Source organism: Populus trichocarpa, chromosome 7 (assembly GCF_000002775.5).
Source record: "Populus trichocarpa isolate Nisqually-1 chromosome 7, P.trichocarpa_v4.1, whole genome shotgun sequence".
Classification (NCBI taxonomy): Eukaryota; Viridiplantae; Streptophyta; class Magnoliopsida; order Malpighiales; family Salicaceae; genus Populus; species Populus trichocarpa.
Genome location: NC_037291.2, coordinates 13,692,463 through 13,719,188, shown reverse-complemented (window position 1 = coordinate 13,719,188; position 26,726 = coordinate 13,692,463). Strand labels below are relative to the sequence as shown.

At 31.5% G+C, this 26,726-nt stretch overlaps 2 protein-coding genes and 1 pseudogene across 2 annotated transcripts; 1 reads left to right on the top strand and 2 right to left on the bottom strand.

Moving 5' to 3' along the window:
* Positions 1-6,714: 6,714 nt before the first annotated feature.
* LOC18100873 (L10-interacting MYB domain-containing protein-like) lies at positions 6,715-8,527 on the bottom strand (annotated as a pseudogene).
* A 3,037-nt stretch (positions 8,528-11,564) lies between these two features.
* LOC7485020 (probable terpene synthase 12) lies at positions 11,565-14,225 on the top strand. The gene is made up of 7 exons (XM_024605314.2): positions 11,565-11,921; positions 12,007-12,274; positions 12,405-12,777; positions 12,870-13,088; positions 13,190-13,328; positions 13,423-13,671; positions 13,772-14,225. The coding sequence occupies exons 1-7, from the start codon at positions 11,694-11,696 to the stop codon at positions 14,069-14,071; spliced, it is 1,776 nt and encodes a 591-aa protein (XP_024461082.2). The 5' UTR covers positions 11,565-11,693; the 3' UTR covers positions 14,072-14,225.
* An 8,091-nt stretch (positions 14,226-22,316) lies between these two features.
* LOC18100875 (isoprene synthase, chloroplastic) lies at positions 22,317-26,726 on the bottom strand. The gene is given in 9 exon segments (XM_052454375.1): positions 22,317-22,565; positions 22,613-22,657; positions 25,550-25,633; positions 25,635-25,762; positions 25,765-25,807; positions 25,928-26,066; positions 26,166-26,384; positions 26,513-26,669; positions 26,672-26,726. Coding segments are annotated over 9 exon segments (1,119 nt in total).

Sequence of the window (26,726 nt, the reverse complement as noted above, 5' to 3'; positions counted from 1 at the left end):
CTGTTTAATCTCAAGAACATCAGCTTGTCCTGTGTGGTCAACAGCCAGTCATAAAAACAAAAGTTAGTGATGAATTAGAAAAATAAGGGCAATTTATTAGTTGATTCGATCCCATAAGTATGAAATCTTTACGAGATGGGAATTTTTGTCACACTCCAACTACCTTGTAGCCATAAAAAAGAAGAAAAAGGAAAAATAAAATAAAATAAAATGGTTAATTTCAGAGCTCGGGGATTAATCAAGATCATATTAATAAAAAAAAAACATCCATTTAAAATAAAACTTTATCCGTGTTAAGCCAACGTGTTACTCACTGACCTACTGGCAGCTCCGAGTTTCATAAATTACAGCCACTCTTTTGTAACTTGAGAAAATAAAAGCAAGCCAAAGAGTTCGAAACAGGACCTTCCCTACCGTCTCTAGAGTATTTATACCTCTGGCTCCACTTTGTGACACCACAGGATTTAATGTATATTAATGCCATTAATTAACCCTGAGAATCTTTTTCTATTTAGAAATTTCCTACGCACAGATGTTTTCCCTACAAGTTAAAAAAACACCGATTTTAGCAACAAATGGTGGTACCGACTGTTTTGTCTTCTGGCAGAACCCTTCAACTAAACATGCTAAATGCTACCACAAGGAAAGCCACTAAACATTAACAGCATATGAACTGTGGGCCGGTGAAAGATATATTCCCACCAGCTACAAATATTTTCTGTTCATAGAAGGTGAATATATGATGACTTGTAAGAATTCTGATGATCTTCTTTATCGTATAAGGCCATAAAGCACAGTTGCCTCATGCAGCAAAATATATCTCCAGTGAATATGATGCACAATGATGGACCTGTGAAGAGGTTCAAACCCTAAAAAGCTTCCAAATGAATGCAAAGTTTTGTCAAGGACTGATCTTATTAGTGCCAGTGTCAATATCATTGATTGTGCCAGAGGTTGTTTCCATTAGTTGCATTAGGGCTACTCTACAGGCTGGCTGGGTTATGTATCTCTCAACTGGTGGTGATATTTGTAAAGGTCCATAGCTCCATCGTTTTACATGGAAAAGTACAGCCATTTCTGTGGTCCAATCTCTTAAGAACCTGCATGATCATTACTAGTAGTTAAGCTAAGGTTCTTCTCATCCTCGACAATTTCTCAGGATATGACTTTCCACAGCATGTTTGGTGAGCAAAATTATGATCTCACTATGCTGCTGTTGTTTTCTTAATTTAATTCCTAAACATTATTCATTTGCTGCAATTTTCATCTTCGTTATTTTTTCTAAATGTACTAAATCAATGTGAGAAATGCGTTTTAAAATTATTAAAAAAAACCTTTTTTTTATTAATATACTGATTTAAAAATATCTTTTATTTAAATAAAATAACCATTTAATTGGAAAAATCAATACACACACTTGGGATCAAATTAAGGATTCTTATGGGAAAAAATTACAAAAATTTACCTTACAGCACAAATTTAATTATAAAAAAAATCTAAAAGTGGTGAGAAAAATACAATGCACATCTACAATAAATTTACATTTTTTTCCTTCTCAAAACAAATCAGATAGCTAGTTATTGACGACCCCATGCCTTTCGGCAAGACATGTAGGGTACCAAACATCACATTTCACAGCGGCGTTTGAATTATCTTGACATCCTCTCCGTGATAAAGTGACGCGTGTGAGTAAAGGCTATCAAGTTTGACGCCAATGACCTTTTTTTTAGTTCCTTTTATTTTCTTTTCCCTTGCTTGATTTTAATGTTTGCCTATCTAAAATTTTAAATCAGTCCTTCAATTTGTTATTTCTTCAGAATTGGTCCCTGTTTTTTTAATTATTGTATGTTTTATTTGGAATGATTTATAAAATTGGAATTCCTTTTAAATTTTATCCTCCAATTTTTTAATCTTTAAAATTGAGTTCTTATTTTTTTTATTGTTATTTGTTTTGTTTTAGATAATTTTTAAAATTGATTTTTTTTTACAATATAATCCTCCTTAAATTTTTTTCCTATCAAATTTAATTCTCATTTTTTTATTGTTTTTTTTTTACTTTGAAATTTTTTTAAAATTTATTTTATTCCATCTCATCATTCAACATTAAATTGGTTAAGACGAGCTTTTTGATGGAGATCGGATCTAGAATTTCACGAGTTGTAATTTTCAGACATTGACCCATGTTTAGGATGCTCGTTCGAGTTTGCTTAATTTCTTTTTTTTTTTTTTTGTTAAGCTCATGTTTTCTTAGCTTCAAACTTCAACATCTATTCAATTGGAGATTACGTTCCATTATTTTTATTTATTTATTTTATATAATTTTTCATTGATTTTGAAAATGACTCTGATTATCTTGATTCTTTTTATTTATTGTTCCGTGTTGAATTTACTTTGATAATTTTTTTAAAATTGATCTTTTTTTTATTTTATCATTCAATATTAGATTTATTGGGAATTGTTTTTTCAGTGGAGTTTTTCAATATTGTAATTCATGATTTTCTTCAATGTCCTTTTTATTATTTATAGTTGTCCCATCACTTAGATCATATGTTTGGCGGGTAAGCCTAAGTTAACTCAATTTTTTTTATAATTGTTTTCTTAAAAAAGATTTAATATTTGTTGCATTCAATATTTCAACTTTCCCATTTATGTCTATAATTATAATTAATATTTTTTTTTATCTATTGACACAAATAGTTCTAAATTTATTTAATTAGATATGTGCACATATTTTTCATTTTAGACTCAAGTTTTTTTATATAAAAAAAACATATCAAAAAACATTATATATTTATTTTTTTATTAAAAAAAATATCGGAATACATGTCTTAAATATTAGTTTCACCTAGAACATGTGGAAACACAGCCTCATATATACGCATGTGCGTACGGTAACAAATGAGAAACAACTATACAAAAGAATATTTCTTTATATATATATGAAAGTTGATTACAAATGATCTCTTAGGAAAAATATGAGTGATTGTAGCTATAGCTAGGTTTGATTAAACTGTTCATTATTTGCTGTACCCAAGAGAACACAAACCCACAAGAACATCCCCTAGACGCTACAATTAAAAAATATGTGTTTAGTAAAATTAAAAATAAAATAAAATAAACGATCCTAAGTAAAAATATGTGTTTTTATTTATTTATTTATTTATAAATTTGACCTATATTTTATTGATGAAACCCATCGAATCCACCTCGGTCGGTCTTGCTCGATGATCCGTTAATCATACATATCAAATCTTCAATTGAAGTGTCGAAATCATAATAGCATCTTGTCACGTTGGTAAATTTGGACAAAACCCAACTAATCAAAAAATAAAATTCTACTTTTTAATTATTAATTTTCTGCTTAAAAATAAAAAAATTAAAAGAAGACGTTGGTATTGTTGTGTCAGATCTGACGTGGTAAAAAATTTAGGTTAAATCAATTTTAATAATTATAATTGTGAGTCATCCATGAGTTTGACTTATTTATCTAACCGGTTTATCAACTATGGTAACAGGAAGACTACTTAAAAAAAGAGCCGTTGTAAGTATGTAATAAGGTCCACTTTTGTAACGGGCTCACGAGTAGGAAAGCTTAGTAACAAAGAGTGCGTTTGGTATTGTGGTAGCTGTTGTGGTTATGGTTTGAAAAAGGTAGTTTCAAAAAAAGTGCTTTTAGTTGAGGTTGGTCTGAAAAAATATATGTTTGGTTAAAACTGTGGTTAAAATTGAGGTTGAAAAAAAAGTTGTTTAATGTGTTTGGTTACAAATTGTGGTTGAATTTTATTTTATTGTATAATTACCTAAAAGGACTTAATTCATAATATTAATGAAGTAACATTACAACCAATAAATTTTTGCAAATAGACCTAAACATATTAGAGCAATAATTTATAATTGTGTCATTAAACTTGCAGCAATCCCATCACGTACTTAATCCATTCGCGAAGACCTTTGGTATCCTTAACTTTGTGAATGTGAAGCCACATCAGGTAGAAAATCATCGGGTACAAAATCAGGATGGCGATCGAACTCCTTAAATGCCACATCTTGCATTGAAGTTCTTCTAATGTAATTATGAATTGCCATGGATGCGACAACAATTCTAACTTGTGCCTTGTAATTATAGGCCGGCATATTCTGTAGGATTCGTCATCTTTTTTTTCCAAACTCCAAATGTTCGTTCTATCATACAACGTAATGAAGAGTGCATACGGTTGAAAATTTCTTCACGAGTTTGTGGTTGTCCTCGCCTCCTAAATTCTTGCAAATGATATCTCTGACCTCTATATGGACCTAAAAATCCATATTCATTAAGATATCCCGAATCAACCAAGTAGTATTTCCCTGAAAAAACATATAATTGTTTTAAACTGAAAATTACAAAAAAAAAAACAAAATAACATTAATTATCATATATACACATACACATACACATATTATTACCTTCTGGTGGCTTAGGAAATTTTATACATGGATTGTCAATTGCCTCGAGAAAAATTCGTGTATCATGTGCACTACCTTCCCAACCCGCCCAAACAAATGTGAATTGCATGTCAAAGCTACATGCAGCCATAACATTCTGGGTCGGCACACCTTTTCGGCCGATAAATGGGATTTGCTTTTCAAAAGAAACACATGCACGGACATGTGTACCGTCAATAGCTCCTACACAATTCTAATATACGATAAACCAGCAAAATAACATCAATTTGAGCTGACAAAAAAATTAAATTTCACAAATTCATGAAATATGAATCACCATTAACAAATACAATGTACGACATTACCTTGAAATGTGGCATATACCTCGGATTGTTCACAATTTCCCTCGGTGTGTTTACGAACCCGGAATCTGCAGGTTGAATTAAATCTGTAGCGAGCGAACAAACTGATCTAAGAACCTCATTAAAGGACCTACTAATTGTTTCTCCTGAATGTTGGAATCTCTCCTGAACTTCCCTGTTGGAAGCACCCAAAGCTATTGTATAAAGAAATATTCCAACTTTTTCAAAAACACACATTCTTCTAGATGCCTTTAACCCATATTGGTTTTCAAGTATAAAGCACATACTCTGAAATGTTGTCGCATCCATCCTAAACATGTTTACACAGCGCGTCCAATGTCCATGTAATATTTCTATCAACCATTGCATTCCAGTGTTGTACGAATCCATACAAGGCTCTTTATATATATATAAGTATTATAATATAAAGCTACAGCACCTGCCGTGCATAAAATCAATTTCTGCTCATCGAACTCCCTTTCCCAAAACAACTCATCTTCTTCATCTGAATCATCATTGTCGTCATCGTCGTCATTATCAGAACTGTAATTACCACTACAATCTCCATCGTTGTCAGAAGAATGACCATAATTAACATAATCGGCAACGTTATTCAGTACGTCATCATAATCCCCTTCAAAAAGTGTTGAAAACCAGTGCGAATCCATATCTATCATGCCATACAAATTTTTTTGTGAATAATTGAAGATTGTACGACTTGTTACAAAAAAAAACAAATGGATAATGCATTCTTGCAAATAAGTGTTATTGTTCACTTTCTCCACGTTTAATAAAATTTTGCTCGGCTTGTAAATTTTATAAGGCTATATTTATTTACAATTCAGTCCTTTACCTCCTTTGAAAGTGAAATTGAATTTCTTTTTCCAAAATGCCTATTATCTCTAATCAAAATTTATAATTCCCCTTGTTATACACAACATAAAAAATCGAATTTCAACATATCAAAATTGAAATTCTAGAAACAATGAACAATTCACACACAAATTGTTTTTCCTTTTCATTTCCTGCTTCCACTATTTCATTTCTTGTGCTAACTATAATAATATGTCAACTGTACCATACATCACTAAAAATTGCATTTCCAAAACTGAGCCATACGATTAACTATAATATTTTCATTTCCCTATTGCCTGATTCAATAAATAATAACCATGTTTGCCACCTTCCCCCAAGATTCAAACCGGTTCTACTTATGGAATGCTGCTTCAGCATATTGAACAAGACAATTATGACATTATGTAGAATAATATACAATGACAGAGGTCTCTAACAAAACTAACGATTTTCTACCCTTCACTATCCCAATGCACACCATAAACAAACATTTAAAAACCTAAGAAACTACACTGACTTTACATGAATGCCATAACATTAACCAATCAGCTGCAATCTAATGAATTAAATGGAACTTACCTATTACAGATGTATAAATAGCAGCAATCAGCAACACCAGCAATTAGAAACAACCACTCTTCATTGCAGGTACTAACACATTCGGTTTCTACCCAAAGAAATTGACAGTATGCAAGTGAATAACTTCCCATACTTACTGGTATTTATATACAAATACATAGGAATGAAAGTAATATTCCAAAAACTGTTACCTAACTTTCAAAAGCTACCATTCAAGAGCAAGATACCAAACATTCAAATGTTGCATACACCAACTGAAAATTTTAAAATTAGCAACCTAGACCTACCATTCAAGAGCAACTAACCAAACATTCAAAGTATAATACAAACAAGCAGTAGTCTCGGTTGCATAACTTATTATCACCAACCATTCAACTTCAAAGTAACCGAACTGCAAAGGAGTACTTTAACAAGCTAAACATAACATTCAAAGCTAAGCATCCACATATTTAAGGTAACATTGAAAGATAAGCATCCACATAATTAAGGTCTACAATTCAGAAATTAACATCCATGAAATTCCAACCCAACATCACTATTCAGTCATACATATATAACAAAACATACATGGTAGTGGGTTCCAAAAACTTAGCTATGGAAATACACCAAAACATGGGCAACTCCTTCTAATTCCAGTAACATTTGCAGCACAGGAAGTCTGCAAAACCAGTGGAAACTATTTCAGACAACTAAATATATTACTTGTCTACAGGATTCAACATAAATACAAATACATGAATAGGGTAAAAAGCTAAAAACTGACCTTGTCCATCTAAGCTTGTCTGTGTTGGTCAAACATTATTTTCAGCCATGACATTTTTCTGTCAATACAACCCATTGCAGCCCACATCTCCCTCTTGCTCCTCGCACAGAAGAATTTAGTTGCAAAGGTATGCAGTGCACTACCGAAGGCAACTCCATCAATAGAGTGCAGTTCTTCAATTACCTCTTCAATGCTACAACCTTTTTTTATCTCTACAAGGAGCTGTGATCCCTCTAGGCATGGAGACAGTCTCAACAATTTTATCCAGACGTGCAACTAGCACTGCTCCCATTCCAGTTCCCCTTTTCTTTTTTTGCAATTGAGGAGTAGTCTGATGTGCACTCTTTCTCTTTGAACTGTTGGGGTTGCTGCTACTGTTTGCGACATTGCTTCCACCAACCATGTTGCTAACATCCCGACTGAAATCAGGGATTGCATCATCTTCAGAGTCGCCACTTCCTTCTTCCATGTTAGTATCCTCATTGGTTGTATTTCTCACCAGCCGCCACATTATCTTCATCTGATAAAAGTCCTTGTGAGGGAGTCCAAGCATATTCTCTCGTGGCCACTATGTTAGTAAACATGATATCGTACTTGGCACACAACGAGAGCTCTATGCCGACATGCCTAAACTTCTTTGCTCCTCTCATTTCCTGTGCAATGACAGCTGGATGTAATTAGGAATGCTAATAGATGAATAAATAATACAACATGACAAAAAAAATTATGAGGCTATTGCAAATTAGCAACTTAACCTGAATTTTTGATTGCCACCATTCATCAGTTGCTGAGATGGTCCCAAGTTCAGAAGACCAACCAACTCCAGTTTCAGTTATTAATTTTTTCCATACCCTCCAGTCCTTTTTAATCCCATCCCATTTGTTTTTAAGCTGAGATTTTGATAATGAAAGGCCTGTCTGATCTTTGAACGACTGTACGACAAATTTCCAGCCAGCTTTATCAAAATGTGTGTTTGGTCTCATGCCTCTCTCAATAACTGTAATGCAAATGTCGCAAAACGTGTGCAACATTGCCTTGCTCCAAGAAGCTTTGTCATGTGTGTCAGACCCATCCATTGCTGGTTGACAATGCAATGAAAAATTAAACAAACAATTAACCAATGAACAAGAGATTGAATGCTGATAAGGCCATAATACAATAGTAACAGAACAGTAAATTACATGTGCAGAAAAAGGTAAACCAAAGAATAACAAAAGGTTGAATGTTGACAAGGAATGAAAACATAAGTAAAGAAATTATCTATAGCAGCTTGGTTGACAATGCAAGAAAGAATTCAAAGCACAATTCACTATAGCTGACAACAGCTTTAATGCTGATAAGGGATGAAAAAAAGAAAATAAAGAACTAATTCAAAAAAAGATTGAATGATGTGAAGTGTGAACTAAGAAACTTGACAGGGGAAAGAACATAAAAACCTACCCACGGTGGAAAAAACCTATAACTGTTTTTCATCAATTAGCAGGGGATGTTTTAATTAGCAAGTGAAATTATTTGTTTAATTTACTAGTATTTAGAAATCAGCAGCACACAATAACAGTTTAACATAGCAAGCAGGGGATGTTCTGTGTATATATATATATTAGCATAAAAAACAGGGGATGTTCTACTTTAGCAATTGAAATTAATTGTGTCATTAATTTACGTTTATTTGGTAACAATCAGCAGCACACAACAACAACAAATAACCAACACAGAAATAACTGCAGATACATGGAGGGAATAAAGATAATGAAAAATTAGCAGTAATCGTTGACGAGAGTAAAATACAAGTTAATTAAAAAAGGCATAAACAGGTCAATTTCATTGCAATGAACAAAAATAAAATTAAAATCGCTAAGGGGACCAGTGAAGTAAGCACAGTACCCGTTGGAAATTGCAACTGAGGTGTTTGAATGAAGCTTGATATATGTGGTGGGGTTGTTGCTTGCAGGAACACAGGTTGCTCGTCGTCTTCTTTTTCTTTTAATAAGGAGAAACGAAGGAAAAATTAGCATATAAACAAGTGATTAAACAGAAGAGGATAAACAGATCTTCGCTGGAATAAACAACAACTTAAAATTTCTATAAGAACAGACCAGTGAACTAACCCTTTGGAAATTTGAGCTCTGGTGCTTGAATCACGCTCGATCTATATACATGTTTCGGGGTTGTTGCAAAGGGTTGTTGTTGTTCTTCATTTCCTTTTGTTAAAGAGAAATGAATGACAATTGAACGTGCAGAAATAGAAAGAGCCATCAGTTAATGTTTTGGGTTCTGCAGCAGTAATGGTTAGTGGAGTTGTTGTGCGCAATTAGGGCTGATGGGAAGGGAAATCAATGCAATTAGGGCTGATGGGAAGGGAAATCAATGCAAATGGAAGAACAAGATTGAGAATGAGAAGAGCAATGAGAACCGAACAAGAATGTTTTGGGTTTTGCAGGTGGATTTGTTGTGCGCAATTAGGGCTGATGGGAAGGGAAATCAATGCAAATGGAAGAACAAAGAAGAGAAATGAGAACCGAACAAGCACAGTGTGTGTTTTTGATAATTCCACATTCTAGAATGTTCAACCACAGGTTGAATCTTGAAAAAAAGCAGTATTTTACTGCTTCCAAAAAATTATGGTCCTGCCGCATTAAAATGGTGGGACCCTTTTTTTTTTATCACACAATCTGTAACCAAACGCCTCTTCAGTGTGTTTTTGAAAAAACGCAACCTCTAACGCGTTGCCAAACGGGTTCAAAGTCCCATGCTTTGGCAGTTGGCACAAAAATGTTATTTATTTAAGAGGGAAAATGCAAAAATAAATTAAAATGTGCAATAACAAAAAAAAATCATGAAATGTTAGAATTTTATTTTATTTTGAAAAAAAATAGAGATGATATTAAGATAGCACTAATCAGGCGATATGTTTATTATCCAAGCTAACACAATCCAAACTGGTATATATATATATATATATATATATATATATATATATATATATATATATATATATATATATATATATATTATGTTTTGTTTTATTTTTTTATTTTTGTTAGAAATATATTAAAATAATATTTTTTTAAATTTATTTTTAATATCATCACATCAAAACGATAAAAAAATTAAAAAATTATTAATTCAAATCAAAATAAAATTTTAATTTTTTTAAAAGAATTGTTTAACTGCACTATCAATCACATCCGAAATAGCAAACTACGTTTGATAAGGATCGGTGCATGCATGCTTACACGTACACACACCACGACGAACCTGGTTAAGGTATTTTTATGGTATATTTTAGAATGAAAAGCACTTTAAAAAATAATTTATACCACATTTCCAAACACGAAAGCTCCGGGAGCAACTTCCAAACACATTCTAATCAGAAGAAGCTACCGGGCTGCTCATGTTGTCGAGTGGTCTTATATACCTGGGGTGTGTGTCCGTCTGTGTGACACTTTCTGGAGAAGAAAATTTCGAATGGAATTGTGTATATTGACGACATGAGGAGCAATCAAATGTAACGAAACTTCTATATATTACGACAAAAAAAATAAAAAATAGTTGATCTTTCAGTTGCCAATTAACTTATTGGTTTTAACGTTGGGCATTTAGAAAATAGTAAGTAAGAGTTATTGATAATAATAGTTGTTTTGAAATTCATGTTTCATGTAAATTAATTAGTATATATAAAAATCAATTTAAAATTTTATAAAAATTAAATGATCAAAAAATGAAAGAAAAAATGAAACATCAAGTCATACCGGAGCTCTATTTTCGACACACTCGATACTGTTAGAAAAATATTAATTATTATTGTAGCAATAATTACCTTTTAAAATATTTTTTTACTTAGAAATATTTTGAAATAATATTTTTTTTTATCTTTAAAATTTATTTTTAACATTAACAAATCAAAACAATATAAAAACATTAAAAAAAATTAATTTAAAAAATTCTTAAATTTTTTCAAAGTGCTCAACAAACATTAAATCAAAAATAAACGTGAAAAGCAACTGGATTCATGGCTTTTGCTTGCCGTCCATAAATTTGAGAGTGGCGGCCTACCGATGCAGTGACCCTGCAGGTTATTCAACTTTTTGTTTGAAAATATGGTTAATTATGTGGCTGTCTCTTCTTCTTTCTTGTGAAATTTCTAGGATACCACATTTGTGTGGTGGCAGTATCACTTTTGGAGGAAGACTACTTCTCTGTGTAGCTCTGGTTCAGGAGCAAGGAATCTTTCCATGAAAACCAAAAAAAAAAAAAAAAAACCTAACTTTCAAAAACCATCTTATTCGACTTTGAATAAAAATAGACATTTAATCATTGCGTTTTTCACTTTTTAAAAATAAGAAGTGAACACAAAAAACATGCGTACATTGAACTGAAGTTTCAACTCAGTTTATGTTGCATCAATTATTCTTTAAAAATATTTTTTTAAGATAATATATTAAAATAATATTTTTTAAAAATTATTTTTCACGTTAATGCATTAAAATATCTGAAAACATAAAAAAAATAATTTAAAATAAAAAATAAAATTCAATTTTTGAATACCTGGTTTATTTCGCATGAACACTCACACAAGCAATAATAATTACCCGAAGGTCTTCATATATATAGACCTTAATTCACTTGAACAAGTATTCATCGGAGCAAGGTTGCTGAAGGCATCTTTGGGACCAAGTTAGCACAACAGTCTGATTTCTAGCCTCTTTGCAATGGCACTTTGTCTCTTTACCAACTTCCCTAGCGTGAACTCCATGAATTGGAAAGATATGCCGAGGCATCCTCTGCCAAGAGCAGCTCATAGAACTTGCATTAACTTGCAGTTCACTTGTTCAGTAAGCTTGAAAGAATCCCACGAAGTTAGTAAGAGACGATTGGCCAATTACCAACCAACAACTTGGAGCTGCGATTTCTTGCAGTCTTTAAAGAATGATAATGCAGTAAGCACATGCTATATTATTTTTAGCTTTTTGTTTCTCATATATATATGAAGCATGGTGTGAAATATCCATATATATATTGTAGGACAAAATATACAAAGACAAGGCGATGGAGCTAGAAGAGGAGGTGAGGTGCATGATTAACAGTGGAGACATGGAGATGTTAACCATGCTTGAAATGATTGATGACATTCAACGGTTAGGCTTGGGGCATCGGTTTGAAAAAGACATAAAGAGAAAACTTGATAGAATTTCTTCTTCAGAACAAAGTTACGTTGAAGCAGAGAAATCTCTCCGTGCGACTGCTCTTTGCTTCAGGTTACTGAGACAACATGGTTATGAGATTTCTCAAGGCACGTTATGAAAACCATGTCTAAAAGCCAATTTTTTCAACAACGTACAGGGTCCATATGTTTTTTTTCACATGTTCACAAGGACCATGCCCCGTGATTTGATTAACCATGTTGTTTATGTGATCTACAGATATTTTTCATGGCTTTTTAGATGATCAAGGCAATTTCATGGCCTCCCTTCACAACGATATCGAAGGAATGCTTAGTTTGTATGAAGCTTCACATCTTGCCTGCGAAGGAGAAGAAATTTTAAACAAGGCGAATAAACAAACAAGCATATACTTAAGAAACCATCTAGGAAACTCAGACTCTATGACTGCTGAAAGAGTCAGTCATGCTCTGGAGGTACCATTGCATCACAAGATGATCATGTTAGAAGCTCGATGGCATATTGAATCCTACGGTAAGAGGGAAGATGCGAATCCCAAACTACTCCAACTTTCCAAGTTGGATTTCAACATGATGCAATCAGTCTTGCAAAGAGATCTCCAAGACATGTCAAGGTACGTATGACTCAACAAACTTAACAATAAGGAAATCGAGCTAGGCTTCAGTGTTGGTTTTATAATTGACCTCCCTGGTGTCGATGATCAAGGTGGTGGCATGACCTGGGCTTGAAGAACAAGCTGAGATTTAGCAGAGACAGACTAATGGAGTGCTTTTTTTGGACTGTTGGAATGGCCTTTGAACCTGAATTTAACTCATGTCGCAAAGGACTGACAAAAGTGACGTCATTCATAACCACCATAGATGATGTCTATGATGTTTATGGTGCTTTGGATGAATTGGAAGCATTCACAGAGGCTGTTGAAAGGTTTGTATCGGCAGTATAATAAATCAATGATCATTGATTGTTTTTATTTTTTTCCCGATCCCTAAAGATATTGTTGAGAAATCCCAATTGTTTTTCGTCAGGTGGGATGTCAGTGCTGTGAGAAATCTTCCAGACTATATGAAGTTATGCTTCTTAGCCCTTTTCAACACAGTTAATGAAATGGCATATGACCACCTTAAAGAACAAGGAGAAGATGCCATTCCTTGTCTAACCAAAGCAGTATGTTCATCTAATTTAATGGCTTCTGTCCTGATAGTGATAACCTATATATACTTTATCCACCGAAGTTACAATTATACAAGTTCTATTACAGTGGGCTGATTTATGCAAAGCATTCTTGCAAGAAGCAAAATGGAGCTACAACAATATCACACCATCATTTGAGGAATATCTTGAAAATGCATGGCGATCGGTATCAGGAACTGTCATCCTCATCCATGCCTATTTTCTTATGGGAGAAAACATCTCCAAGCAAGCTCTTGATTACCTTGTAAACTACGATGAATTACTCAGATGGCCATCCATTATTTTTCGACTCTCTAATGATTTAGCCACTTCATCAGTACGTACTAAATATGAATACTAGATTCTACTGCCAAGATTTGCTCAAGAAAATTTATAGATTGTACTAATTAACATTCTTGCTGTGGTTAATTTTTCAGGCAGAGATAGCCAGAGGGGAAACAGCTAATTCAATCTCTTGCTACATGTACGAAACCGGTGCTTCTGAGGCTGAGGCGCGAAAACACATAGAGAAACTGATTCAGAAGGCATGGAGGAACATGAACAAATGTCAAATTGATAACGAAACTCCTTTTGCTAGAAGCTTTGTAGGAACAGCAATTAATCTTGCTAGAATTGCCCAGTGCACGTACCAACATGGAGATGGTCATGGAGCACCAGATAGCAGATCCAAGAACAGAATCTCGTCCTTGATAATTGAACCCATTTCATTTCATTAATGTGTGTTTGTGTGTGTAAGTGTGTGTATATGTATGTATACACACATATATATTACCTACCTTGTATATAGTGTGGTCCTCGCATTTCATCTTGATTTTGTGTTTAAAAGGTGTTTATTGTGATATCAGGAGGTTAGAGTAATGCCTCAATTTTTGTTATTATTTTTAATTTAATCTATTTTGCCTCTCTTTTGTCTCACTAATTAAATTAATATTTTTTTAATTAACATGAATATCTAGATCAGTTTACATGCACTTTGATTAATTTCACGAACTTTAAAGTTAATAACCATGAAAACCTTTAGTAATCCTAAGATTTTTAAAATTCAAACTGGTGACTTGCAAATCTAAAATCTAACCAATTAAACTACACTCTCGGTAATAACTATATATTTAGTTAACTTTAAATAAAATTTAATAAATAATTTAGTCCATACTTCATATAGATTAAAAATCTCCTTTCATTTGATCACATTAAAATATGGTGGCAAGTGGTATTATTCCGACCATAGATTCTAGTGAAGGTTACGTGTTCAGTTGTTAATATTGTCATGATTAACAGATGAAATGAACAGATGAGAAATTTTAACAATTCATGCATTATATATATATATATATATATATATATATATATATATATATATATATATATATATATATATATATATGAGGAAAAAAAAAGATGAAGAAGAAAGCAGCTTCATAGTCATAGAACCATGATCGTGACATATAGATGTACAAGATCCACAAAGATCTCAGATTTGTTGACACGGGCTGGGCTTGTGGGTCCTTCCGAGGTTCCTAATAGCCATGGCGGACCTATCTCCCTGGCCGACGAACTGTACCTTTGTGATTTGTTTTCTTTCGTTGATGGCTATGGATAATAAGAAATATATAGTTATTTATTAAGAATAGAATTAGTCTATTTATTATTATTATTTTTTTTAGTTTATATATAATATCTTTATATTTAGATTAAATTTATTTTTTTAGATTATTTTTATTACATTATGGAGTATGAATAGAACTTTAATTTGTTTCTTTTTTCTTTTTATATTTTTCTTTATTTTTTTGGATTGTTTACCAATAATTACTCTTGTTCTCCGCATTGCAGGTTTTTGAATATTTTTTTGGTTTTAAATTATTTTATATATATATATATATAAATTTTTAAAAAAATATTATTTTTATATATTAAAAAATAAATAAAATGTTTTTATCGTATTCTTAGATGGACTCTTAAACTTCTTTAGGGACATTGATACTTTAACCAATAGATTATATTGATATGTTAATATTAAAAAATATTTTTAAAAAATAAAAAAAAATATTTTAATATATTTTTAAGTAAAAAATATTTTAATATATTTTTAAGTAAAAAGTATTTTTAAAAGCAATCATTACTACACTCTCAAATATCTTTTAAAACTCGTTTGACGTTGTGATAGTGATTTCAAAGTGTTTTTCTCTTGAAAATATATTAAAATAATATTTTTTTATTTTTAAAATTTATTTTTAATATTAATATGTTAAATCAATCTAAAAACATAAAAAATAATTAAAATTAAAAAAATAATTTTTTTAAATATTTTTATATGGTATGTTGATGGTTTGTATCTAGTTAGAGTTTTATTTTAAAAGAAACACATGCAAGCCCACGTGATGTTTTTTGTCGTCGAAGATGCGATTTGGAATATGGCGTAAAAAATGTTTTTTTTTCCTGCGCCGCCCGTAGTTATCAAACACATCCCATCAGGTCTATTAGATGCCTTGCCTATCTAGAGCTTAACTGAGTTCATGGGGGGTTTTGAGCTTGTTTTTTACTAATTTATTTTGGATTTGTATTTAAATTTTTCATGAAATAATTATTTGATTCATAAAAATTTAATTTTTTTATCATACCAATATATATATATATATATATATATATCACATGAATAAAAAGCATAAATAATTATGGTAATTATCAAAATTGATTATTCATCAATTTTTGTTTCAAGAATAAGTATAAATAGGGGTGGGAAGGAATATGTTCGGTGTATTTTTTTGGTAGAATATCTCTAGCCTTCTCTCCACTATTTTCCACTGTTTTTTGCTCCTTTTTGTTTTTTCTATTTTAAAGCTTAGGTTTAGATTATTTAGAGAGATTTTGAGATTTTTTATTTTAGTTTAAAAATCTTGTTTAGTAATATACTTAAACAAGGAGGAGCAATTGATAATTAACGACAATAAATAAATATTTATTTATAGTTCTTAAATCCTCAACAATTATGTATCTTGGTACGTGCACTGGGCAATTCTAGCAAGATTAATTGCTGTTCCTACAAAAGCTTCTAGCAAAAGGAGTTTCGTTATCAATTTGACATTTGTTCATGTTCCTCCATGCCTTCTGAATCAGTTTCTCTATGTGTTTTCTTGCCTCAGCCTCAGAAGCACCGGTTTCGTACATGAAGCAAGAGATTGAATTAGCTGTTTCCCCTCTGGCTATCTCTGCCTGAAAAATTAACCACAGCAAGAATGTTGAGTAGCACAATCTATAAATTTCTTGAGCAAATCTTGGCAGTAGAATCTAGTATTCATATTTAGTACGTACTGATGAAGTGGCTAAATCATTAGAGAGTCGAAACAAGAATTGATGGCCATCTGAGTACGTAATTCATCGTAGTTTTACTAGGTAATCAAGAGCTTGCTTGGAGATGTTTTCTCCCAGAAGAAAATAGGCATGGATGAGGATGACAGTTCCTGATACCGATCGCCATGCATTTTCAAGATATTCCACAAATGATGGTGTGATATTGTTGTAGCTCCATTTTGCTTCTTGCAAGAATGCTTTGCATAAATCCGCCCACTGTAATAGAACTTGTATAATTGTAACTTCGGTGGATGAAGTATATATAGGTTATCACTATCAGGACAGAAGCCATTAAATTAGATGAACATACTGCTTTGGATAAAGTATATATACATAACTATTTGATATTATTATTAAATTTGATTTAGTAAATTAATATTTAAAATTTTTAATTTAACTTCTTATCTGGCCCAAGTTTAAAATTAAACCGCGTGAGAGTTTTTTTTATCATGACTTAGTGAACTTGATGAGTCCAGAAACAATATGGATGACAACTAAAAAAACATGATTTGACTTAAAAAAACTAAAATAATATTTCTTTAATATTGACACAACAACATATAAGATCGACTCAAACTTCACAGCTAAACATGCAAAACCCGCAATCTGAGTCATGGACTGCACTAGATTAGATAACTTTTTTTTAACTACTTTTCACTTAATTATATGATAACAAAAATATACGCTCCCAAAATCAAACACAAATTAAATGTCAGGATTGTTTGAGTGTGATAACCTCATAAAAAACAAATCAAAATAAATTATGAAATTTAATTCAAAATCAATCAAATATTGAAGGATAAGATTAAAATAAAATAATAAAAAATTCCATTCAAACCCGATATTGGAGGATGAAATAGAAAAAAATCAAAAAAATAAAGGATAAATGAGGGGAAAAGTAAAAAAAAAAAAAAAAAAAAACAAGGAAGAATAAAAAAGTCAAGCCAGGTGCACAGGCCAGATAGTCTATGCATGCGCTCCTAAAACATAATTTTTTTCTGTTTTCTTTTTAAAAGAAGAATGACTTGTCATCCATTTTTTATTTTTTGAAAAAAGAAGAAGCAAACAATGCATTGCCAATTGGAAAAAAAAACAGAAAAGAAAACATACAAAAAAATATTGAGAATATATATATAAAGAAGAATTTACTAGAGCGCCCATGAAATTGTTAAAGACTGGTTGAGAAAGATCAAAATATACACGATTGAAAAATTTGACAATGTATTTTTGCAAAAAAAATTCAATTTAAAAATGAAAATCCAAAATTAGATGTTGAAAGACTCAATTAGAATTTTCCAAGATTTAATTAAATTTATTAAAGACTTAATTACTAGAGAAATTAATTTTTGAAATTAATTTAGATTTTTATTGGAAAAAAAATTTAATAATTTTGAGGATGCAAAAGCATCTTCCTCATTTTGAAGAGCTAAATGGATAAAATATCATTTTAAATAGTATAAATATAACTTTTGTTTTTTTATTACGTATAAAGTCATTTGAAAAGCCAATTGAAATAAAGTGTAAGAAATAAATACTTTATTTTTTATTTAATGAGTTTGACATCAATTATTTTCCACATGATTGTATGTCTTATTTGATTGGTTTTGACTTTATAAAAGACACGTAAGAATAATATTTTTTAAAAATATATATATCTTATAGCATTTTATTTAACAATACTTTTAGAATATGTAAAACAAATACAGAAAAGCTAAAATAATTTTTTATTTATTTATTTTAACTTCTCATGTAGCACCCCTTCAAAGTTGTTCTAGAGGATAGTAGGGTAGCTATGGCCCAATTTGAAGGCATGCTTCACATTGGATGATTACTAGCTATCAATCTATTCTCCATGAAGCATCAAATATTGGAAATTCAACGGGGCTAGGTATGGCCTATATTTGAAGGCATGATTACTAGCTATAACTCTTGATTTGATTATTCAATCAGTTAGCCAGCCACCAGTGTGTTTTATAAGCCCAGTTCTGTAATGGATCAACTTTATATAATTAATCAAGGTTGTTTTTGTGTCCAAATTAGACCTCAAAGTTGTTGTTAATTAGATTTTTGTTCTTCTAGTTATATTTAGATTTCTTGTTTTAGCTAGGTTTCAGGATTTTTATAATGAACATGTAGCTAGATTAATTCCCCAATTGAATTGAATGACTTGGGGTTTGAAGAATTGCAAATATATATATATATATATAAAAGTGAAAGAATTTGAATTGAAGGGAAAATTATGGATTTTATTTCTAAATATATATGGATGGAATTGAAAAGGATAAGGGTGTAATTGAAAAATAAAAAGATAATTTTTGGGTAAATTCAAGTTAGCCCGGGCCTCCTAAATCACGTGATTTGTTCTAAAACATTTCCTACCTCATCTTCCCCTAATCTTCAAAAATTTATAATCATAAACTTAATAAATTGAAATTCGAAAACTCCTGGACTGTTATGCTACCGATTCAATCTTCTGATTGCTTTTCTCATTTGATTTTTCGTTTTCTACCTTAATTGTTGATGTCGTTTACGTGCCTTTTCAAACGATGTCGTTGTTTGGACTGTCGAAGTCCAAAATATCGTCTGCTCCCTGATTGGAATCTATGTGTCCTTCACGTAACCTTTTCTTGTCATCCAACCGTCCACCTGTTTTTCCCGTTCCTAGGTAATATCTTGACCCTTCATTTCTGTCCTTTTCTCTCCCACCTTCTCTCGCCATTTCTACCCCCGTCCCTCTCTCTCTCTCTCTCTCTCTCTCGCCAAGGCGGTCTTTCTTTGAGGCATTGCCTTTTCCATAGCTAAGTTTTCTTCTGACCATAGATTTGCATTTTACACGCGTTCGCTTTCTAGTTCTTCTGGAGCACTATGGTCTTTTGATAGCTTCAATGGGCTTGGCGATAAGGTAAAAGGCTGTTTCAATAATACATTAACTTAAAAGCTTGGCGATCAAGGTAAATACAGAACCTGGTGCATTTCTAACCTTTCAAACTCATCATCTGTTGTGTTTTTACTCTGTAAAAATAGAGAATGAACTTGTAGAAGAGGCCCTGAGGATGATCTCCATGCATTTCCGATCGAGGTAGTCCTCAAATGCCGGTAGTATTTACATAAATCAGTCCACTGAACAGATAACACAGCGGATTGGTTAGCATGCAAATGAAATTTGCCTCGGCGATAATTTCTTCAATAAGTTATTAGGAACAATCAAATGGAAGTGCTTGAGACTGCACCTCTTTTGATGGAACAATGATTTGCCCTTTTTCCATGAGATTTTAATAAGCTATTCATGCATGCAAAAACAATAAGCTTGGCATGCATTTTCAAGAAAAATATTTTAAAAAATAATTATCACTATATTTTTAAATATTTTTTAAAGTTTGTTTAGTATTATAGTAATTATTTTAAAATATTTTTTTATTTAAAAACATATCAAAATAATAATTATAGTGTACTCTCTGTTTTTTTTTTATATAATTTAATCTTTTTTCAAATTATTTTATCAAAAATATTATTAGATTAATATTTTTTATGTGTATTTTTTATGGTTTTCATGTATTGGTATAAAAAAATCTAAAAAATATTATATTAATATATTTTTAATTAAAAACTTTTTTATAGAAACATTTTGTATATCATCACTTTGACTGCTAAATTTTTGCCACACCCTTGTCTTTCTAAACATCACGGATAGGTAAAATGTATACATAAAAAATTATTTATGGAATTAGTAAAAGTGTGTGTAAGTTAATTCGAATATTCACATTAATTAAAAAAAAATACTTCAAAAAGCTAGCACATCACTACAATTTTTTAAACATCAGTTAATACCAGCTCGTAGCTGTCCTCTTCATGTATATTTCAAAATTAAAAAAGGTTAATTTCTAAAATGTCAATTGTACCTTTCTTTAATTAATAGGAAAACACATGATATCTTAATGTTAGAATTTGTTTTCATAAAATATGATTAATGAATATATTTAAGATCAAAATTAAAATAGATTTCATTCACTTTTAGAATAAAAAATTTATTAAAAATTATTCTTCTACATAAATTTTTTAACATAAAATATTAATATGATTAATATAAGTTATGATTAAATATTAAATTGATCTATAAAAAATTAATTCACATGTTTTTTTGTGATACTCATAATTCTCTATTCCACATAAAAAAAAATACAAGATTCTCTCGTTATTTAGTTTAAAGTTGGATGGTCATAAATAACACTTAACAAAATAGTATTATTTTAACTATCATATGCAGGCTTTCTTCAGCTTGGCTTGGGCTCTAGCTCAAGCATGGGTCACGGACCATGGGTCTTGGGCTTGTTTTTTACTAATTTATTTTGAACTTGTATTTAAGTTCTTATAAAATAATTATTTGGTTGATAAAAAAATATTTTTTTTCAAACTATTTATATATATATATTCACACATGAATAAAAAGTCTAAATAATCTTATTATTTCTTAACATTTTTTTTTATTTAAGGGAAAAACTTCTTGTTTTTAAAGCTAAACACTATCATGTTTTAATTTTTTTGGCAGATAATTAAGTAAAATGACATAAATTAATTATGGTAATTATCAAAATTAATTCTTCATTATTTTTGGTTTAAAAAATCAATAAAAATAGAGGTGGGAAGGAAGATGTTCGGTATTTTTTTTGCAGAATATCTCTGGCCTTCTCTCCACTATTTTCCACCTTCTTTTGCTCCTCTCTTTTTTTTTTTTTTTTTATCCTAGAGAGATTTTGAATTTCTTTTTCTTTAGTTCGTAGATCTTATTTAGTAATACACAGGAGAAGGAATTGATTGTATAAGTATCATGTTAGGAGTAATAAAATTTTAAGGACATAGAATTAATTATTGATAACAACAAACAAATATTTATTTCTGGTTCTTAAATCCTCAACAAGTATGTATCTTATGTTTGTATTGATTTTATTTTTAATTTTAATTTTGATATTGTACGTGATAATATGCATGCTAGGATTTTTTATGTTTAATATATAATCATTTTCTTTATATCCTAATTGATCTCATGTCTCGGTGATGACCAATCTTCTTTTTCAACGTTGTTTTTATTTTAGATTTATTATATTTGAACATATAAATATTTAAATTTATAGTAAGTATTTTTTTTATAGTAATTTATTTTAAAATTATAAAATAAATTTATTTTAATTATTTTTCTAGTTTTGTTCAATATAGTTTTTTTTAAAAATATTTTTAAAATAATATTGGCGAGGTTACTGACGGAACTAGACCTTCAGTACATTCTAAAGAGTTCAAAAATAATTATTATAAATGTCACTATTACTGATGGGGTTATCAACGGAACTAGACCGTTGGTATATTTAAAAAAGTTGAAAAAGAATTATTGTAAATTTCACTACCATTGTTAATGCACCGATAAAATTACAAATGGTATTCTGTTGATGATATGTTAATTTTACTGATTGATATACCAACGAAATAAAGTGAGTATTTTTTTTTTTGCACGCTTTATATTTATGTAAATTCATCAATATATTTATTACTGATAGGCTTACTGCTGATGATTACTGCTGATGATTCATAAATTTTTCTAATATACTATTTCCATACGTGAGTCTACGAATAATATACATATTGACAGAAATTATCATTGTTAAATCTGATAGTGTATTCTCGACCACTGTACCCATCTCCATTTTGATAAGCACAACGGGCTTGCCGAGCAAGATTAAAAGCTGTTTCAATAAATGGTTTTGCTAACAAAGAGTCATCAAGTCTTTCTTTGTTTAGCTTCTTCCTGTTTTCATCAATCAAATTCCTTACATGTTCAAGAGCAAGTTCCTCCGAAAGGCCAGTTCTGTGCATGTACGTATAGCATGATCATACAGAATTTGCAGGCCAGTTCTGTGCATGTAGCATGATACAGAATTTGCAGTTTCTCCTCTCTGAATATCCGCCTGTGTACACAAACAAGAATGTTGATGTGAGAAACAATATTTTCTATGCATTTTTCCTGATGTCTCTCACTAGAGGTGATGCACCCATCTCAGAGAATATAAAGGAGAGAACTAAGGCAAGTGAAAAACCTAATGATAATGAAACCAAACCCTGATGTATTTCTAAGTTTTCAAGCTCATCGTTTGGTGTTTTTACTCAGTAAAACATGATAATGAACCAGTAGAAGAGGCCCTGATGATGATCTTCATGCATTTTCGAGATAGTCCTCAAATGCCGGTGTGGACTTATTGCAAAACCATTTTGCTTCTCGTAGGAAAGATAACTGAATAGAGATTACAACAGATTGGTTAGCAAAAGAAAATGGCATATAATAATTTTTTCAGCTGATCGTTATCAGAAAGTTCGAAATAACCAAACGGAACTGTACGAGACTGTACCGCTTTTGTCAGGTATGGAAGAATGTTTGCCCCCTTTTCCTTGAGATTTTCATAAGCTATCTCATTGATAGTGTTATAGAGATCAGTAAGGAAGCAAAGCTCCATATAATCCGGAAGATCATTGATTGCATTGACATCCCATCTGAGATAGTAACCAATTAACAAGAGCAAAAACTCTATGATTCAGCAATTTAACGACAGGATCAAACGTAATGGTCAAGGAGGGAATACTTTCAGAGCACAAACCTTTCAACAGTATGTGTAAATAGCTCCAATTCATCTGGAGTACAATAAACATCATACACATCATTGTATAATGGTTACAAATGATGCTACTTTTGTCAGCATTTGCCGGAAATTAGTATATTGACGTTCAAATACCACTCCAACTGCCCAGTAGAAGCATTCCATTTATCTGTCTGATCTGGCAAAGTTCAACTTGGTTAAGAGACCAACGTTCCTCCACCAACTAAATGAGACAGAAGAACCACAATTAGTTTACATGTTATGGTGAGCGCAAGGTTCATTTTAGTTGTAGATAGTCTATGGCAAGAAAATTGACAAAAAAATAGCATCTTTAACGTGTTACTTTTTTGTCAGAGCTTCATGAGATGTCGCGGAGATCTCTTTGGAATACTGACTGCACCATCTTGCAGTCCAGGATGGAAAATTCAAGAAGTATTTGATTTGCATCACCCCTTTTACGGTGTGCCTCAATACTCCACTCAGCTGTTAGTCTGTCTGTGCTACGATGCAACGGAAGCTGCAATGCGTGATTCGCTTGTTTTACCATATTTCTGCTGTTGAGGTTCTCTAGATTCCATCTTGTTAATGCCTTGGCCTCCTCCAAAAGATTTTCTCCTTCCAAGGCAAGAAATGGAGCTTCATATAAACTTAGAATGTCCTTGATGTCCTCTTTCAGGCATTCCATGAAACTTCAGTTTTGGTCCTTGAATTTGTTGGACACATCAGCACTTTCAAAGGCATTACGATCAGTATCCAATATAAACTCCATATTGCAAGAACATACCTCATTGTTAAGCATGAAATATGTGAAGTATAATTAAAATTCCGTTTGTTAGTACTCCGTTTCAAAAATATTTTGAAAAACTTTGAATTTTATTTTATTTATTTTATTTTAAATTATTTTTTTATGTTTTCAAATCATTTGGTGTACTGATATTAAAAATAAATTTTAAAAAATAAAAAATATATATTTTAATATATTTCAAGTAAAAAATACTTTAAAAAACAACCACTACTTCAATAACAAACAAATTCTAAATTAATAACAGTGACACTCATTCATTACACAGAGTCATAACACTCAATTAAATACCAAGTTAATTAAATTTTAATTCTTAAAGTTTATGATTGACTGATTACATCCGGTAAATTAAATAACTAAAAAATAAAAATATTTTTTTTTATTAACGGGACAAAATTTATTTATTTTGTAATTTTGGTCAATTACTAGCTACTGCCTCCTAGCTGAAATTATAATTAAAACTATTTTAAAGTAAAGTTGTGCATAAAAAATATTTGAAGTAAAATAAAAAATAAAGTTTAGCGTCCATGCTCATTAATTAGAAAAAAAAAATATAATGGAGGGGATGATATTTGTTATAATTATTTTTCATGTTTTGAAAAGGCTGTATTATAAACTTATTATAATTGTTATATAAATGAACAACTATATTACTAATATTTAGAATTAAATTAGTAAATTTGTTGTTGAAATAGATTATATCTTATTCGATTAGAAATAAAAGTACGTATTATTACAATCCAACACCAACAACTTGGCTTCTACTGTGTTGTGAAACTGTATTACTCCATCGTGTCACTGTATCATAATTCCAGTTGTTCGATGGAGTGAATATGTGCATGCAGCTTGATCATTTTCTATTGACGGCAAGTAATCATAATTCCAGCTGATCGGCGGTAGCACTTTCTGTGCTTACTATTGCTGCACATTCGACCTGCAGAGTCATTGGGGGTGCCATGGAGGATTCTTGTTAAAGGATTTCTGTACAATTTCTGAGTCGTCAAGGAGAATGAACCTGGCAAGCACAATATTTAAAAAACAAGAAGCTCTTAAGCCCATGCTAACAGGTTTTCTTCCGTCGAAAAACCATCTCGACTTGAAAATTAAACAGCGATGATTTTATGATAATCTCAGTCTTGAAACAATCTAACCAGTTAGGATTTTCAAAATGAAGATCCGAATGTAAGTGAACCAGTTGCCTACACTAAGCCCAGTTTTGGTGAGCTTAAAGCCTGAGTACAGCTTCTAGGATCCCACGGTCAAAACCAACTTTGTAGTGTCTATAGCTTATGGAAATTGATGGAGCTCTTTCTCACATCATAGCCTGGTCACCCTTACTTTAATCCTAATCAATCTAGTTTTTGGCTGCGTAGGGAGACCATTGTCATAAAAATTAGAGAATGGACACATAGTAATCTAGTTTTTGCTGAAGCCAAATCCCTGCAAAGACGAAAGATGTAGGAAGGCCAACTGATGATATCATGATATATACTTTTGTAAGTTCTCAATCTCCTCTTTTTTTATGTTCTTACTTACTGCAAAAGAGGCAAAAACTAGTTGAAGAGGCCCTGAAGACGATTTCCAAGCATTTCCAAAGGAGTCATCGAATGTTGGTGTGGCTTATCGTACAACCATTTTGCTTCTTGAAGGAATGCATCAGCCCACTGTAAGAAAGAATAGATTAGAACCGAAATCTGCTAGCACAGGAAAATTGCAAGTGTGCAAATTTTTCTGCAAATTATAATCAGTAATCAGATTTAAGACTCTGTATATTTATACCATACAGCTTTTGTTAAGTATGGCAGAATGTTTACCTCCTTTTCCTTGAGATTTTCATAAGCTATCTCGTTGATGGTGTTACATAGAGCTAGGAAGCACAGCTTCATATAATCTGGAAGATCATTGATTGAATGAACATCCCTTCTGAGACAGCAAGAAATAAGGAGAAAAATGAAACGATTGGCATCATGACAACAAAATAAACCAAATTGGTGAGAGGGTAATTCTTTTCTTAGTACGAACCTCTCAACAGCATCTGTAAATAGCTCCAGCTCATCCAGAGTACCATAAACATCATAGATATCATCGATGATGGTTACAAAAGAGAACATTTTTGCTACTGATTTACGGCAATCACTGCATTGAGGTTCGAACGCAACACCAACAGCCCAGTCAAAGCTTTCAATTAACCTATCTCTAGCAAAATGCAACTTTGTTGCAAGACCAACACGTCTCCACCACCTGATGAGTGGCACAGCAGGCGAGGAAAATTATTTCCATGAATGGCAATCTAATTGACCTGAGTACTGCTCTTGATTTATTGTTTCCTAGACCTTGGTAAGAACAAGAAATTTTGGTCTTGGAGTGACCTTGATGTCTCGCGAAGATCTCTTTGGTAGACTGATTGAACGATGTTGTAGTCCAGTATAGCAAGTTCTAGCAGTACTTGATTTGCATCTTCCTTGTTACTGTATGATTCGATACTCCATATAGCTTCTAGTCTTTGCGTCCTGAATGGAAGCTCCAATGATTCACCTGTTTGCCGAGGTCTTATCCAATTTTTTTCTTCACTATTTGGTTCAT

Excerpts from the sequence above, each read along its gene's own strand:
- LOC7485020 (XM_024605314.2), top strand. The coding sequence starts at position 11,694 with ATGGCACTTTGTCTCTTTACCAACTTCCCTAGCGTGAACTCCATGAAT. Across the intron at positions 12,778-12,869 it reads GATCTCCAAGACATGTCAAG|GTGGTGGCATGACCTGGGCT; the intron begins GTACGTATGACT and ends TCGATGATCAAG. Across the intron at positions 13,089-13,189 it reads TTCACAGAGGCTGTTGAAAG|GTGGGATGTCAGTGCTGTGA; the intron begins GTTTGTATCGGC and ends GTTTTTCGTCAG.